Consider the following 18,568-nt stretch of genomic DNA (forward strand, 5'->3'; position numbering starts at 1 on the left):
CCTCTTTTTATACCATCCTTATGTAACTGGCCTACAATATGCCTTCATTTGAATAATAACATATAGGGGGTAGATGAGCCATGCACACAGCCTGTATAATACATATAAACATTAGCATTTATTTCAAATGATCCAGACGTCTCATAGATGTTTTTTATTACAGTCTCAAAATAACTTTTGATGAAGATATTAGTTTTTTTTAAATCATTAAAAGAATCTTCAATTTAATTGTCCACTGTATTTTTAAGTTATTTAAGAACGGATTTTTATTTGAGAATTGTCAGTACGTGACACATTTAGGTAGACGGAAGTTTAACGCAGGTGAGTACTGTATGCGTTTGAGGGGTGTGGTTTCAGGCTACCTGTGACAGGTCAAGTTACCTGGTATATTCTAAACACCGGCGTGCTCTTCCGATAGTGGTTACGTTTAACAAGAGAAAGCAGATCAACTTCACAAATGACATCCTATGGTTGATGATTTAAACGTGCACAAATTCCCTCCGAATTTCGAGTAGGTGTTTATCATATTTAGGCATCGAGTAAAATGGGGCTTCCAAGTGTCAGGACCTCCCAGCTGCATGAATCCTGCCTGTGAATCCGGACGAAGCAGAATCGTAAGTTACTTGTTTGTTTCCCTGTCTCAATGCTATTGATGATTTTTGACGTCAACATAGTTTAAACTTTCGAGTGGGCCTATTAAAATATAAAATTACATGTTATTTCATTCAAGTTTTGTTTGTTTGGCGAGAGACAACAAAGTGGGTCATTAACAAAACATTCAACATTTCGTCAATGTTATTACTATATCCAAGAACATGGGTGGTGTTTATCTCCGGAAGTACCAACTTGTAGGCCTAGAGTGCAATTTCCACGTAAATTGTTTTCAACAGGAACTGTTACTGTCTGTCTGGCAGCTGTGTTATACAGTATGCATGACTCATTGTTACAGGTGGATTCCCTGTCATGCCTTGAGGTTATTTCTTTTGAAGGATGTGGCATCAATAGTCTTACTGTTAGACTTACAACTTCTAGTGGAATCAAATGCTCCTCAACCATCTTAAGTTTCACTGAAAAATTGTGTTCTTTTCACAAGGTAGAAAGCACTTTTTACCCAACAAAATGCACTTCACTTTTCAGGGCCGATGTCTAAAAACCTAGTAATGCCAATGAATGAACCAAGTTTGTATAGGCCTAATGGGAATGACTGTGTCTTCACAGCCCTTTGACCGTCAGTTTTTCATCAGTGACCAGTAATTAGATAAAATGATTCTGCTCTTTTGAGCAGTGCTTGACCAGAAGAACTTGGTGTCAGCTAATTACCTACTGAATCAGTCAGCAACATCCCTTGGACAAGTGCCAGGCCCGGGCTCAGAAGGCTGACAACGGGCTGTGAAACCCAACTCATGAGTTTGTGAGCAGTCATGAATCAGGATATCTTGGAAAGCTATCTAATTTACTATCCCTGACCAGAGATAACGGGTGTAAGGACAATAAACAGAATGAGAATCGCAGGCCTTTCTCATGTCGGTATTGATATGATACCCTCGTCATTCAAGGTTACAAATCGTAGTCACACAATGTCCCCTCTTCAGGGGCTCAGGTCCTCAAGAATAGTGTCTGGCAGTAGAGTATCTCTCCAAGCTCACTACGAAGAGTGAGAGGGAAAATAGACAGGAAAAGGATTTCTGAACTGGATTAAAGGTCAGATTTATTTACCTGATGCTCTCCTATTAGCAACATTTACTGTAGAACAGGAAATTCTCAATGTTGTGATTATTTTTCATTCCATCCAGACATCCATTTTGATTAAGTATATCTGTCCGTCTATGCCCCGCTTGCAGACTTCCATCGCAGGCCTCTAAATTGTTTCCCAAAACGTTGTTTGTGTGTTTGTTGGCTTTCATTCCAGTCAATTTCCATTTCATTTATTAGCTTGCTCTCTTAGTTATTTAGCCAAACACATTTAATTCTGTTCATTTCCCCTGATAATGTCGAATAAAGGAATTGTAGAACACAAGGAACATTGTAAGCCACTGAGTCTAATTGAGTGAGTCCTCTAACCCTCTAAGAATTCCATTCCCATGTCATATATATATGTGTGTGTGTGTGTGTGTGTGTGTGTGTGTGTGTGTGGATGCTCACCCTAAAGAGAGGTGCGGTCACTAATGGAGGAATGTGTTCTGCATTTGGACAAAGATGACCCCACAAAGCCATTGTACTCTACAGTGCTGGGCTCTCTTTGTTGTTTTTTTCTCTCTTAGCAATAGTATAGCCACGATATCCAGAGCACCAGTTTCTGATGCCTGATCAAGCACTACATTTTAGATACAATCTCTTTAATGAGGGGTGTATTTGACACCAAGGATAATCTGTAACCTAAAGTGTACTTGGCCACACAATCTCTGCCTGTTCCCAGCCCAGCCTCTTGTTCCTTTGTGTTCACATAATTTCTCTGTTTTCTGCCCTTTGTTGTCTTGTACTCATCACCTACTTTAGGCCTGTATACACTATACAGGCACTTGATATCTACAGACTGAGGTATTGCTGTTGGAAACGTGTAGTCGGATTTCACCAACGTAGCATTGTTTTCCAAACACACCTTTTTAGTTAATATTAGTAAGAAATGCTTGGTCATTTTAGCAGCCTATGAAAGATGAGAGCTTTTGTAGTGTATTTGATGTTTACCCATGTTTTTATTAGAGTGCAGTAGTGGTACAAAGTAATATTTGTCTTTCAGTCACTGAGGGCATTGTCCCAGGGACTTGCGGCACACATCTTGCCAGAGTGTTGTCTCGATACTACAGTACACAACTCACTCACTCTATCATGATCTCTCCTATCTGTACCTCTCGGTCTTTCAATCTGTTTCTCTTCTCTCTCAATTCTTCTGCTTCGCCCTCCATTTTGTCTCCGCCATTTCTTTCTGTCTCCCTCAATTTAGGCAGAGCCTAGTTAATGGTGAAATAAAGTTTCCATCCGGGGTCACCAGATCTCTCCCGGCCCGGACCTGCTCCGTTTCTCCCCCACAACTGACCGTGTTAAGTGTTCTGATCTTGGATCAGTTCGGGGTGACTGATGGGGGAGATTCTCTCCCTGGCTGCGTCTATCTCTGTGCAGATAGTGGGATAGATCAGGTGTCCCAGGCCTGTCTTTCGCACTCCATCCAGACAGCAGAAAGGCACATTTGTTCACTTTGAGTCTTTTGTGCTCCCGAGACAATGGCCGCAGTCTCTGGTCCATGGGGGGTGAGGGGAGAGAGTTTGAGGGGGATGGGTAGGGAGCACCAGAAGACGTGAAGCCACGCTCCATTTTTCTCTCCTCCTCGCTGGCTGTCCCGCCAACCTGTCACTGGAAACACAGATGTCCCCTACGGCTGCTGCTCCTGACTCTGCCCGTGTTGTGGCACAGAAAGGAGTGGGCAGGCATGCTGCAAAACATAGACGGGTACTGTGTAGATGAAATTAAATTAAATGTATGCATTCACTACTGTAAGTCGCTCTGGATAAGAGCGTCTGCTAAATGACTAAAATATAATATATATAATATAAATATATACTGTGGACGTGTCAATAGGCATGCTAAATGTTGGGATGAGAATAGATGTAGGTGTTTTGTAAAGATGTCATTATTTCAGCTATGGTGACATGCACAGTTGTCACTCTTCACAATTAGTTATGTTTCCCATGGCTCTGTATGCTTGCTATTTGTTTCATTTTGCGTACTGTGCCTGGTCCCTTTGATTGGATTGCATTTGCCCTCAGAGTTGTCGAAATACTAAACTAGTTGGCATGGACTAAAAAGTGCTGAAGTTAAGGTTTGTTGAGCAAGACTAACTACGTGGTCACTGGAGGTGCTGTAGATCCCATCTAATACTATCCAGGCAGATAAATGTGATTCATGCAGCGGTGTGGTGCCTCGGTCTGTTCAGCCCTGAGCCTCTGCCCCAGGCATTGGACCTGCATACCAATAACTGTTTTGTTTTTTTTCACCATCAGAAGAGGAGCTGCCTGCCCACACCCAGACAAAGAATGACTTGTCCCAGCTGCCTATAAATGTTTAGTGTCCACCGCAAATCAGACGGCTAAAGGGATGCAATTGCCAATTATTGTCCCTGGACACTGTCCCACTAGACGCAGGCCTGGGCAACTCCAGGCCTCAGGGGGTCTGATTGGTGTCACACTTTTGCCCCAGCTAACACACCTGACTCCAATAATCAACTAATCATGATCTTCAGTTAAAAATGCAATTAGTTTAAATCAGGTGTGTTTGCTAGGGATGGAGGAAAAGTGACACCAATCAGGCACGTGAGGACTGGAGTTGCCCAGGCCTGCTAGAGCATGTAGCCAGGAGTACGTGAGCTGGAGGTTGAGTCAATGTTAGGCAAATTACAGTTAATACGTTCTGTCAAGGACTGAATAGCAGACTGACTCCATAGGTTAACAATCCTCTTTTCCCTGGTAATGTTCCCGCTCCCAGCCTGTCCGTCAGGTGATCCAGGATGCTACCAGTGTCAGCTGACGAAGCATCCATCAAGGCAAGGAAATGTCAACTGGCCACTCACACTTTAATGGCTGTGTTGACGATGTCATTATTTTTCGTTTGTCTCGTACAGCAGCAGGGCTCGTCTGGGCCATAATTGGCTGATGACGTCAGCAGCTCACCTTTTGTCTGAGCAGGAGAGTTTTTGTTTTTTCTTCCATAGCAGACAAGCAGTTTCACTGTTTGTTTTTATTCAGCTCCGTCTCACTTATTCAAATGCGGGTATTGTTATGGAAAACTACCAAGATGCACCTGCTTTGCTCCACCCCTACCCCAACAGAAAAATGACGCATGCACATTGTGGGCGTAAGCTGGCATTAGTTTACTTGTCATATCCCTATTCATGTATTCATGGGCAAGTTGTTGCTCTAATCTGTGCTGAAATGGTGACTTGATATCCAGTCTCTTTGGACTGCACTATATACTATATACACTGCTGGCCTTTGCCATACTCTAAAGAGCAAGGTTTAACAGAGTAAATGTACTGTCATTGAGAAGTAGCCTATTGGGACAGTATCATCACCTGCAGCCAGTGAAGCCCCCTGTCCTTTGTGCTGTCTAGGGGGGGACTGAAACCTACCCAACCCTCTCTCTCTCTCTCTCTCTCTCCGTCCCAGCCTGCAGAAATTACATGAGTGCCCTTTCGAAGCTGTGACATCTGCAGGTTCCATTATTGGGTGAGTTCCCCTAACAGTAATAAAACTGCTTTCGATTTTCAACTCCACCGCCTCGAGGTCCAATCCAGTGACTCCGTGCCCTCTTGTGATGGAGCAGTCAGCCACACACGCTTATGAATGTTGAGATCTGACTGACGCTGCTCTCTCATGAGTAAAAAGAAAAGGACGTTTCATGTTCTTCATATTTAACTAATGGCTGGCTAGCAGCCATTTTGAAAGCCCTGCTTTCTCTTCTATCTGAATATGAAGAGGAGAAGATGGCTGTTGATAAATCTGTGTCTTGTTGGTAGTGTTATTCCCTGTCTCATTAGTCTAAGGGCAGAGGTCAATCTCAGGCCGGTCGGTGCTGCAGCAGTCAGTCTGCTGTGCTGGATTATCAAGTGTGACATTAGCCCAGAGGGGTTCGTTGACTTGCCGATGATTAACAATAGGCCCTCGGTAGCAGAGTAGCCGACCTTCCATGGCGCATTCAGCAGGTAAGGGACCGGGGGAAATCTATTTGGCATTTTCTTCTGCCAGGGCCAGAGTGGTGCCCTCATAACTCTTCTGGGCACAAATGTGAAGTGATTTATTGGCCTCCAAGGCTGAGGGAATTCTTAGAGCCTACAGGCTACTTCCACTGTCTGGATGTGTATTTAACTCTGCATAAAAAAAATAACTGCCATGGAAAAGAACACTCCTGTGTTAACTTGTGAGGTTTTGAGTCTCCAGGGCATCTCAATTAAGTTGTTTACGGGACTTTTGATTGACAACACTAGTAATGTGAGCAGATTGGGTTGGCATAACTCCATGGTAACCATGTGAACCTTGTGCCCCCTGTTTGCTGTCTCAGTGAGATAAGCACTAATTACATTGGGGTGATAAAATCATCCCCTTTTTTTGATGTGGTCCTTAACTGTATCACACATGATGATAGCTGTTATCAGACTCCACCCGCAGCCTGGCCTCACATCTGCCCTGCATAAAGTTTATCTTGGCAGTCTCTGTGACCTATGGACTTCAGTTTAGTCATTAGAGCTGTGGGCATGCCACTCTCTGAGAGGTTGGCTGAAATGGAAAGTATCTCGCGGCTTTGTGCCACACAAATGAACCAAACCGAGAACTACATAAGAAGTTTGCCAAGAGTTCCAACTTGATCGTGGAATCTGTGCGTTGACTAAAGAACTTCTGCAATCCGGGATGTTCCTCAGGAGGATATGAAAGGAATATTAAGTGTAGATAGTTGGGTCGATGGACTGTCACAGGTGGGATTGTAGATTGCCAGTGACGTGTATTGGAAACATCCTCCACATTGTTCTACTTACCCAGAAAGGAGCTGTCATTCCTTTTCACATATTGACATGCCTTCCGCCCTGAAGCATGGCAACATGGAATGACTTTTTAATGAATGACAATGAGAAGACTGCATCAAAAAATATCCTCGGGAGCTAAGAATGCAACATCTCTCACTCTAAATCAGTGGTATTCAAACTTTTTTAGTAGGGACTTAAGTCTGTACATTTTTACATTGACAAATAACCTTCAATTCATTACATCAAAATTAAAAGAAACCAATAAATACAAATATTATCTTTCTCAAAAACATTTGTATATTGTCCCATACAATATGTTCTCTTAAGTCTTTGTTTAGTTTTGACGACCCCACTGAAGTCCCCCTGACCCTACTAGGGGTCAACACCCCAAAATTGAATGCCACTGCTCTAAATGGTATTTAGATAAACTGAAAAGATCAGCAAAAAGACTAATGTTTATCAAAGATCTGACTGCATCAGAAACCTGTGCCCACTCTGAAACGTTATCTGACAGGTTGCTGTCCAGTCACTGAATAAAAGTGAGAGAAAGAAGGAAAGAGAGAAACTATACTGTAGAGATGACAAGCAACCAGGATTAAACAGACGGGATCAGACAAGTGCATGTTTCAGATGAGTTTAATTACACACGCTCAGCTTTTGTTGTAGGATTTTTCTAAAGGCAGGCAGTAATGGATAATGTTATTATCAATGGGACCAAAAGACTACTCTACTGTTATAATTTCCTATTCAACATTCTGTTTTCAGCTCCTAACCCCCTTTAGAATGGTCTGAAGTGTGGAACTGCTGAGTCATAATTCATAAGAGGGATTGCTACTGCAAAACGATTAGATGGCCCAGAAAATAACCGATTGGCCATTCGGGTAGTTGCCTCACTTTGGGAGAGGCATTCAGCTACTCGCCATCTGCGCTGTCTCTCTCAATTCCTGGGCAGTCATTCAGAACTCTATTTGTAATGACTTATATGAATAACCCATCAGGGTGAACTCAGGTACTCACCCAACACTGAGTGTACTCAAAGACCCCCCCCCCTCCCCCCCATAATAGTTTTTTCAAAGAGGGCACCTTTAGAGTGCATTGAAAGCATGTAGGTTCCATCTGATAACATACTATAGACATTATGTTACTGTGAAAAATTCACTCAACGCAATTCATTTGGAAGTATGTGTTAATTGTCACCTCATTTCGGAGTGTTGTAATGCAGTGACACTTTCGCACGCAAAACAGGTGGAGTCACCCAGGTGACAGGTGGAGCCCAAGATGCCTGTGGGGGTGCCACTCCCAGCCGGTAGTCATGGATACCATTGTCCCTGCACCACAAGAAGTGACACAATGTCGGAAGAGGATGAACGTGGAGTCGCTACCCAGTCTGTGAACAGTCCCTTGGGATTGGACCTGATCCTAGAACACACTGAGCCCCTACTTTCCGAATACCACTTCCTGCCTCTACTAGAGATCAATGAGGAGCCCCAAGACTGTCTGCCACTGGGAACCTGCTTGATCCAAGATGGAAGCCCGTCTCTGGAAGGATGTGTCCAGTGAGTGTTTCCCAACTCAAGACATTTGTTTTCTCTTCTGACCCCAATGTGGTTTTCTCAAGTGTATTTGCTGATTGAAGGATTAAGACCTAATTAATGTGGACAGTTAATTAATGGATAGTAGATTATATTGATCAACTGTAGTGAACCACACTACCCTAATTAATGTGCTTTTCCATTTACCAGTCTGGGCTTTGTTTGTTTATGTATCTCGCAAAGGTTAGAAAGAAAATGGGTGCTATGGCATGAGTTCATGAAGGAGTACTCCTCTTTCAGCGATTGGCTCCGATTGGCTGAGAAGGCTGCTGACTCCCCCAGATCTGCCCATGTGCTCTTTGTCACTGCCAAGGAGGAGCTCGAGAAGTTTGAGGTAGGAGACCAGTTCTGACCATCTACGGCCCCATGTTGATGTTTATGTCCTCAGTAATTGCGTAGAGACACTGTCATTGTTATTACAGATTTAATAGAGATGTTATTTCAGAACTGTTAGAATAGAACAAGTATCTTTCTACTGTTCGATCTAAACCCCCAGTTGTTGTGCACTCCCCTACCAGAGCCTGAAGACCCAGGCTGGGGCTCGGCTGGTGCAGCTAGACAGTCTGACTCTTAGGAACAGGACCTTGACCAGGCTCTTTGATGGGGCCATGCGGTCACGCCTGGTGGGCATGGCCAGGGACTGTGGTCAGCGCTGGGACCGCCTACATGGGACCATTGAGAGTGTTTGCCGCAGACTCAAGGTAAGAGGTGCAAGATACCCCTTCTTCCATCACACAGATGTCTAAGGCAGGGGGACGTTTTATTTTTTGAGCTACATCTGATTCCTCCCAAATGTATTCAGATGCCAGCATTGCTCGGAGGACTAGACTATTATTCTGTATCTATATTGCTATACCTCCACCTCTTCGCCTACAATGTTTTATTTCCCCTCTCTTCACGTGCTCTTTCCTACCCCGTCTCCTCCTACCCCGTCTCCTAGCACTGTGTGTCCCAGCGGGAGGAGTTTGAGGGCCAGAGGGAGGAGATGACTGTGTGGCTTGCTGACATGGACCTTAGGCTGACCGAGGTGGAACACTTCTCTGGAAGGGACACCTGTGACAAGATGCGGGAGCTGCAGGTAAAGGACATGGTCTAGGACTGTACTGGACAGGACTGACCAGCCAAGTAATCTGACCAAGCAATCAGTGGTCCTCACTTTTGCCTAACATAATTTTGCATCTGCTTTACCTGGTCATTTATCTGTAATTCCCATTAACTGTCCCTGACTTGCCTGATACGCTTCTACCTGATTCCAGTACCCATTCTTACGGCCCTTCCCCTAGGAAATGTCTCCTCCCTGATTGGCTGTGCTGTGTGTGTGTTTGGCCTCAGAGCTTCCAGGAGGCGGTGGGGGAGACTGCGGGGCGTCTGAACGGTCTCCTGGAGCGGGGCGAGGCGCTGATCCAGAAGAGCGAGCCAGAGGATGCCCAAGACATCGAGGCGGGGCTGCAGGAGCTGCTGCTCTACTGTGCATACGTATTTGAGGGAGTGGGACGTCTGCACACACGCCTGCTCAGCATGAGACTGGTAGGCTCCGCTAAACCTGTATCTTTAAGTGCACCAGCCACTCTAAGGCCCTGCTTTTCTGCACAATTTCTTCTCTTCTTCTAAGCTTCTGTCCACTGTTCTGAAAGGCCTATATGGGTTAAAGGAAGCTAGTGAAGGAAGGAGAGGGGATTTGGGGTTGTGGAATATGCCCATGTTCTCTTTTGGCTCTGATCAGCTGTTCCAGGCCAAACTGAGAACAACTCTACCATTAGTGTGTTTTTATAGCATCCTGTAGTAGTTCTCTTCCATTTATACGTCCTCCTTTCCTTCCTCTATCTTTCCTATGTCAGGTGTATGAGGATGACTGGGTACTGACTCAAGCCTCTGACTCTGGCTGTCCGTCTGAGGTCCTGTTGGAGCAGGATCGTGTTTTTGAGAAGAGCAGCGCCCCAGACCTGCTGAACCCCCCTAACCTAGACCACATGGTGCTAGAGTGGGACCCCTCCGTCGACATCGGGGGCCCCGTCTCCCAATCCGACGCCTACTTGTCATATTTCAGCGCCAACACAGGTAGGCGATTTTAAATAATTGACTATGGATTAAAATAAAAGTTAATGACGCCGATGGAATAATCCACTTGTTCTATCCTCATCCATTGGGATGCCATGAGAACATTTTTAAATGATTAATGCTGTCATTTGTTTTCGATGTGTGTCGGTGAGGCTTGGCACCAGATTTGAGGTGTGCTTGTTTCATTCAAACAGATCGAGAAAAGCCACTGGCCAGAGATGGTGTAAAGAGGCGGAGTTACCTCGGCTCCATAGGCTCTCAGTCTGATATAAATTACAGAGCAGCAGAGGAAATGGTGAGTAGACCGAGCTCCTCCTACTGATCTTTATTCTGGCTCTTCGCTCGACCGCTGTTCCCTTAGGCTCAGAGGCACACGCAGGTCAACATGTTTCTGCAATATTATCAGGAATGTAAACTTGTGTTCAACCGGCAAAGGAATTTGAATAATGCATTGGACAGTGTATACTGAAGTATGTGTGAAACACATGATCCATTGAAATGACACACAATGTTGTTCTTCACTTCGATTAACAAGGAGTTATTGTGTGTGTGTGTGTGTGAGGAAAAAGCTATCTTAGCTCTTCTTTTTTTTTTTGTTGATAAGCCTAAAGCCAATACTTTCATTATCATCGGTGTCAGTACAGAGAAGTTTTGTTTTGCTGGTGCGACTAATAATACTGATTGTGTTGAACTCCAAACCAAACCCATTGGATTTAATAGTGGAAGATGCAGAAATGTAGGACTAATTTTAGCATCTGATTTAAGCCAGAAATATAAAGACTTCAAAGACTCCTCCAGGGTTTTTGCATATTAAAACCAAAACTCTCAATGAAATGTGTTAGTTCATTCCAGGTAAAATGTACACAATCTATCCTCACTTGTGGCTGGTGTTTCCAGAGGCTGGAGAGGAGGTTTGAGTATGCAGGCCCAGTGTTCTCACCTCCCACGATCCAGAGTGTCAGAGATGGCAAACCTCTACTCTCTGGCCACTGGACGACCTCCATGCCCGACGGACCCTCCCAGGAGCCTGTGAACTTTGACCCTGATCGCATCAGCGCCTGGCTGGGACAGACGCACGGACACACCGTCCCCTCTATAGCCCCCTCGGTCCAACCGCACAGAGCCTGCTCCAAGGCTGTCCAGACCGACAGTACTTGGAAGGTACACCTTAAACTCAGTAAAACTCCTCTGCCTTTTAACAGACTGGTCCAGTGTCCCCTCTGAACCATAATATCTCCTCCAAATTAGAATGAATCATAGTCTCAGTTAATTGGTGACAACACTGTCTTAGACAGAAACCCTCTGATCCTTTGAGGACATTCAACATGGCCCACACCCAAAAAAGAACAGCCGGCGCAGTCTGAAACAAGTAAAGTTGGAGGAATGAGATGCTAGCAACAGTACCTTTCATTAAGCAGCATACTGCATCACATGAGCATCCTCTAGCTTTCTGGAATGGCTGAGAAATGTGCCCTGGAGCCTCCACAAGACTCCTGACCTTCCACACTGATTAGGTTCTGCTTGTGGTCCAGAGAGGAGCGTGTACTGTACAGTGAGACATGCACACGAAGGGGTTTGGTTATATGCAGACCTGTTTGTTGGAAAAGGCTCACTTTTACTGCGAGAAGAATCGACTTTAGGAATCGACTTTCCCATGCATTATTTGCAAAAATGCATGGAGAATTTAACGCAGGCGACATCACGAAAAAGTAAATATTCATAGAATCATGTGAATCGACAATTCAGTGTTTTGTGTTATTGCATGCAGCTTTAAATTCATTGCCCCCTATTTTGGGTGTGTCACATCGTCTACAAAGTGTCTATTTTATACCTTGTCTTGCTCGTAAACAAATCAATAAGATGGTGATTTTAGAAATGCATCGGTGTAGCAGAGGCTACGTTTTTAAGTGTTACCAAAACAGAAACAGCCCAGGAATATTCCCCCTTCTGTTTTTTGGGAGGGGCCTTTTTTCTTTCTAATTAAGCTGTCTGAAGCCCAGCCTGATTAAAGCATTCTGTTTGTCAGGGGGGGACGTGTCCGTAAGGAAGTGAATCGCTGTGCTGATGGAAAGCCTGATTTCACTGCAAAGCCTCAAACCTTGCGGAGGAACCATTTCCATTTCAAAGGGGCTCCTTTAATGTCTCTGCGCTCGAGGCTTAATTGGCTGCTTTACAGGGACTGCGGAGAGCTCTGGCGTTAACTGGCTTTTTAATGTCTGTCGTAATTGCAGGCGAGCGCATAAAGACCAGACACACCATAGGCCACGAGCGTTAGTCAAAACCCAGTGAGGGGATAGAAGAAGAGCGGCGGACAAGGGGCTGATGGGTTGGTCCCATGAGAGAGGGGGGGTGTGTGGCAACCTCATTGGACCGCATCTATAAGTTTCTTTTGATTTACAATTGGCCTTTGTTGTATAGAAACACTGTCATGTAGAATGAGTCTAGCCTGTGCCGTAACCCAAACTGCTTTGTTTATGTGACAGTGTGCTGGTTGCTCTGAGGGAAGCCACAGTCTCAGGTACATCCCTGTTCAGACACACCTCCAGGAGCTGTGTTTGACCCCCTACACCTTACAGTCATGTGACCTCCAGCTCAAGTCTGATAGGATGGCTTGTAGACTTCAGTTAAACCCACAGGTAACAGTATCACATCACATTGCATTGCTTGCTGTTTGGGGTTTTAGGCTGGGTTTCTGTACAGCACTTTGAGATATCAGCTGATGTAAGAAGGGCTATATAAATAAATTTGATTTGAAATTTGATTTGATTTATTATTGCTGTAACTGTTAATGGCAGTTTGTAAGATCAAGTTAATTCATCTGTTGTCTTCAAAATGTACAGCAATGTACTGAAGATGACAGGTTGTATGCAGATCACACTAGAAGTCAAAAAAATTATTATAATAATATCTTTGCCAGCTGCCTTGTAAAAAGTTGTGTAACCAAGCCTACAGTGCAGAGGCCAAAATTAATGCATCCCCTGTCGGGTGTGTGTGTGTGTGTGTGTGTGTGTGTGTGTGTGTGTACACAATCCTTCTCTCTGTTGATTCCTCTTTCTCTGCCAGTCTCCAGAGGAAGAGCCGCACTGCAATGCCTCATGGGAGGTGGTCCATAGTGAGCAACGGTGAGTAAAGTCTTGTTCACGTGGAAACTATGGCTGCCTTTAAACAGGCAGACCAATTCTGATCTTTTGCCCAATTATTTATATTTTGCCCAATCAGAACTTTTGCCAATAATTGGGCGAAAGATCAGAATTAGTCTGCCTGCGTAAATGCAGCCTATATGTTTTAATATTCAATGCTTTGGTTCAATGTATATTACTGTACTATCATAGTTTTTACTTATAAGCATATTTGAGTGTATCTATATAATAACTTACATAACGACAACACTGCAAATACCTGTTGTGACATTTGATATTTCAATCAATACCAATTAGACAGTGATAGCAAATCTCACTCCTCCATGTGATTTATTGAAATTAAAAACAGCACACACTCCCAGTCCCCAAGGTCAATAACAACTCCTGGCTTAAACGATGCTGAGACTTAGAATTACAATCACGCTCCTTCTATCCACGCTCCTCCTGTAGGCCAGATGAGTGCCCTAACAGACAAACCAAGTTCCGCTTGTGGCCCCTGGGGGCCGTGTGGGTACTAAAGACTCTGAGGAGCCCAGTGTTCCTGGTCGTCCTGCTGGCTGTGTTCCTAGCCCTGCTGGTCTGGCCCACAACACTCATGGACCCAGAGTGCCACCGCTCCAACTCCCTGGCCCGCTCCTTCCAACTGGCCCTGAGCTACGTCAATGGGCCCCCGCCAACCTGAGGGACAAAAGTGTCACAGATGGGGCACAACACACCCCTGGTGAGCCTGGAACACACCTGATTCAGGGTCGGACAGTCCCAGAATGCCTTTGCATTTCAGAGCCTTCCGTAATGCATTAACAAGGAGGCTGTATGAGAAAAGCGAGAAATGAAGAACTGTTGGGCCCAATCAAAATGTTTGCTTGGTATTTATCTGAATCCCTCCACCAACCTGCTGGCAGAAGTGGCCCATGACTTAATGGGCCTGATTTGTAACGATCTCTAATGGCATTCATAATGTGTCTTACTATGCCAGGGTAGCACTTTTGTTGATTGGTCTGTCATGATGGTTTTGTAACTTCTTTATGTGGGTGATTTAGAATCTATATGGAAGACTTGATGGCAAATGCTTTGAGCATTTCTCTTTGGGCATTTGATGAGACAAAGTACAAATTTATCTGCATATCAATATTTATTATGTCAAACCTGAAGAGAGCTTTTGATTTATCCGGTTCTATCTGCATTTATGTCAAAATTGAGTTATTGACATAACCTTGTTCTGTTCTCTACCTATTTAGTACTTTAAATACCCCAATTTATGTTAAGTTCAAAAGAGTGCAAGATAACATTGCTGACGCCATTCAAACCAATGCAGGTTCAGGAACTTTTTAAAGCCAATTATCTCAGAATTATATTTTTGCAAATAGATCGTTTTAGTCCCAAGCTCTCAATTTCTCATGGGATTTCTGCAGATGAATGATACTGAATGCCCGAGTTCGGATTTACTAGGGAGACGTGCGGAAATACCCCATGTGTAAGTAATTTGTAGGTCAATGGGATAGGTGACCTGGCTAATGCACTTACAGTAGGATAAATTAGCAGTCATTTTGTACTGCTGCATGTGTGCGATCTTGTTTGCGATCTTGTTTGCATGTGTGAGGGTTGTTAGTATATACTCAATAAATGTATTTTACATATGCTGCGATGCCAAAGGGGTCCAGCTGGAAAACAATCAGCCAAAAGCCAATGCATCTGAGGCCAGTGAAGACAGTGTAAGCCTCTAAATATAATGTATGTGTTATGTAATGGTTTATGGTCAGTGCTTCTATTTTTGACACAGTGGATGCAATCCTGGATCTCATCTATACAATGTCACAAATGTAATGTCAAAGTCTGATGTAAATAAAAATACAAAATGTAAAATGCATTTTTACTCCATAATATTATGAGGTACATGCACCTCATCTGAAAATGTTGAAATATGTCTGCCTTGTGCTTGTGGGGGAGTGATTGCACAGAGTTTTGATTCTTGTCCGTCCAGTGTGTATCAGCGTGGAAATGTTGCGAAATGTAACAAGTCAGATGCCTCCGCTTCTTGCATTAATGGAGGATTTTTAATCTTCCGCTTTATACAGTAGAGAGGATGTCTGTTTTTTATGTGGAGTTCCAGATCTGTACATGCATCATGAAATAAAAGAACAGTGTGAGAACAGAGGGGTATAGATCTTTTTCTTCTCTGGAATGTGTGTGGAATGGTATGTCGTGTGACTCTGATTTCGCGATGGCTTGCAAGTATCTGGGCTAGTGGGTTAACTGAAAGGGGGTTTTGTACTGGCACATGCAAAAGAAATTAAAATGCACCCAAGAATGTTTTAAATTCAATTAGTTCGCAAATAAGTTAATTTTGAAAGAATTTGCAGATGGCCTTTCAACACCATGGCTTGCCAGTGGAAATGGATTCTAACAGGGTCACTCAGTTCACCCATGCTAATAAGGCACATTGCAGTGTATTCAATCTGTTGTTTGTCCTGTTTTCCCAATGACTTGCGGAGAGGGAGTCGATTTATTGAGAGCGAATTGCCTGTTTGTGTGTGTTTGGCACAACTGTTAACAATACATTTTAGGACCTGCGTAGAGACTGAGGGGCATGGCGCACTAGATTGGACTCTGGACAGTGATATACTGCCGGGTATCTGGTGCCACCAGCCAAATGACTGTTTAAAAAAAACAACAACAAAAAAACAGAACAAATAAATGCTGCCCTTTTCCCTTGAAGGACAAGCATTGCGGGCCCAGGGGAGAAATGGGTGTCTGCTCAGGCGGCTGAGTAAATGAGACTTATCCCCCGAGACATTCTGAGTAAACAGACCTTTCCAGCTGAGGCACTGACACGCTGATGTACCTCTTGCACAGCAAGTGTGCGTACTGTAAGAACCAGTGTGAAGAATGTCTGCTCTATTCCCCTGTATTCTGAATTCAAGCCAGAATCCTTCTCTAACTGTACAGTACTGGCCAATGTTTTTAGACCAATCTAGTCAAACCTGAGATGAAAGGGACTGTTTTTGTGTTTCGGTGTGGATCTGTTTCTCTGCAGCAAAGTGATTTGTTTTGCTATGTTCCTGCTAAAGCACCCGTAGTTAATTTCACAGGCTTGGAACCAAAAAAATGTATAAAACTAGCCTGACTCATTAGTTACCATCGCTAACTGAGCTCAGGCTGTCTATCGAGGTTTGGACTCCAGAAGGAGCCACCGACTTTGCAGAAGGAGCGAGTGCATTGATACCGACAGTACCACATATCTCAGCGCTCAATAGGGGCTTTGCCTGAAGTTTTCCCACTACAAATCACACACCGCATCACCAAATACTTTGAGATTGTTTTTATCAGAAGTTAAAACCTACCTCAACTTAAGAGAAGCAAAAAAAATGATAAGTTATTGTGAAGCTGATCTCTTACTGCCCTCTTGAACTAGGTAGCCAACAAAGCTCTAACAAGGAGGCCTTGTTAGCACTGTAAATAAGAAAAACAAGTTCATTGAATTACAACACAAACCAAACCACAAAAGCCCTTGGGCTTTCTGATTGTAATCCTTTACTTTACTGCATCCTTTGCCTTGAATTTTATGGCTGAATTATCAGCAATAAAACTAGCATATTAACTTTCGCATATCACATATTTAATATTTGTGTAGTCATATAATTATACATCTACATTTTTTTATAGTATGAATCCAGAAAATCTCCCTATATATCAGAACTGTGACCTGATATGGAGTGTAGTGAGCGAGTGTTGTCATGCTGGTTCACTTGGTTAGTCGTTATGATACTTAGTGAGAGTAACTCCTTAAGCCTGCTTTCTGTACTACACCAAGTGGGTTACAGCTAATCTAATGAAAATGCCCAGCGTTGGAGGAATATGCACTTGTTTACCTCCTGAGATTTAGAGCACAGGGTTTACAGTTTCCCCATCTGTGGAAAGAGGTGTTTCACATCCACTAGGGTTGGCAGAGGGACTGACAAACAAAATGGTGTGTTTCTCATTTGTGTAGCTCTGGCGTTCCCTAGATATTCTGTGACAGGTCCCCTCCCCTGTGTCACAATGGAGAAACCCATGGCCGGACCCTATCCTATCTATGCCCTCTGCCTAGCACTGGTGGGGGGAGATGATAATGAGATAGCATACAGCTAATCGACAGAATGGATCACCATTGGCCCAGCGGGAGGCTGGCACAACAACAACCGTGATTGAGATTGACAGGTTGGGCACACATAACCAGATTATAGAGAAATCCCTGGGAAGGCATCCCTTCAGGACAGGAGTGTTTCAGTATTGGGTGGCTATGACAGCTGCAACTCATAGGTCTCCCATGCATGAGCAGAGGCGTTGGCGTCGACGTGGCCTCCGCCGTGAGCAACACATTAACTAATCAGCACATCTTGAAAGGTCAACGTGCTGTGCTGTGTGTGGAAGTATCTAAATGCATTGTGAACACAGATTTGGGGAAAGTGCCCATAAATCACCTACAGGTGGGGATGGATGGACATGTGAAGACACAGTCATGGCATCCATTTTGGGGCGGATGAACTTTGAGCTTGCAGTTGGTTTAGGTATGGGATGATAGTCTATGGTTTACCCAATCGTTGGTTTGTTTGGTTATAGGATGGTTGATTGGGATGGTCTGACAACACACAGGAAGCAAACCACCTCCCTCATTTGCATAGCTAACCAGAGGCGTGTTCCATATTTGCCTCAGCAGTGAATCACAGTACATCAGCGAGTCCATCAGAGAGTCACCATTGTCAAACAGTCATGTACTCCATTGCTTCCTCCCTGCTCTCGATGAGCACTGAATTTAGATGATAAGAAAGAAAGTAGACAGGAGAAAATAATGCGTTCCACCTATTTTCCTCCAGGGCAGAAAGTGCAACAAAAAAAAGCAAGGTACCCTAGCCAGTCACGATCTGCTTCGGAGGAGAGTGTGGCTCAAACCTAATTACACAGATTAATGTCCCGTGGAAAGTGACATTACCTAAATGGACCCAAAAAAAGAGAGTGAGACTGCGCACATCAAAACCCCAACATTTTCGGTCTAAATGCTAATGGATGTCTCAAATCAGCCAGATTAAAATACACAGATATATCTTTGCGGTGCCTTGCTCTCTCCTGAGTCAGATAAGATTTTCGAGCACTCTTTAATTCCAGTGCACAGGCTACCTCAGGTGACAATGACTGTAAGCCCAGATGACTTCCCCCTCCCTATAGCCTCCACTCTGTTTGAATTCGTATTGAGAAATATTTGGGGGCTGGCTGAGGCATGCATCAAAGCACAA

General features: G+C 44.0%; 1 protein-coding gene across 7 annotated transcripts; it reads left to right on the forward strand.

Moving 5' to 3' along the window:
* Positions 1-353: 353 nt before the first annotated feature.
* On the forward strand, positions 354-15,450 carry LOC115206012 (nesprin-2). 7 transcript variants are annotated; one of them, XM_029772524.1, is made up of 13 exons: positions 354-614; positions 5,157-5,216; positions 7,754-8,064; positions 8,284-8,434; positions 8,619-8,801; positions 9,041-9,178; positions 9,433-9,627; positions 9,939-10,158; positions 10,353-10,453; positions 11,056-11,319; positions 12,642-12,794; positions 13,222-13,280; positions 13,749-15,450. In XM_029772524.1, exons 3-13 carry the CDS (start codon positions 7,787-7,789, stop codon positions 13,978-13,980), a joined length of 1,974 nt encoding a protein of 657 aa, XP_029628384.1. In that variant the 5' UTR covers positions 354-614; positions 5,157-5,216; positions 7,754-7,786; the 3' UTR covers positions 13,981-15,450. The 7 variants fall into 7 exon arrangements, with proteins under 7 accessions (XP_029628384.1, XP_029628389.1, XP_029628388.1 ...); XM_029772529.1 differs by having other exon boundaries at positions 8,289-8,434; XM_029772528.1 differs by having other exon boundaries at positions 8,341-8,434.
* Positions 15,451-18,568: the final 3,118 nt, after the last annotated feature.

This window comes from Salmo trutta, chromosome 13 (genome assembly GCF_901001165.1).
Source record: "Salmo trutta chromosome 13, fSalTru1.1, whole genome shotgun sequence".
Classification (NCBI taxonomy): domain Eukaryota; kingdom Metazoa; phylum Chordata; class Actinopteri; order Salmoniformes; family Salmonidae; genus Salmo; species Salmo trutta.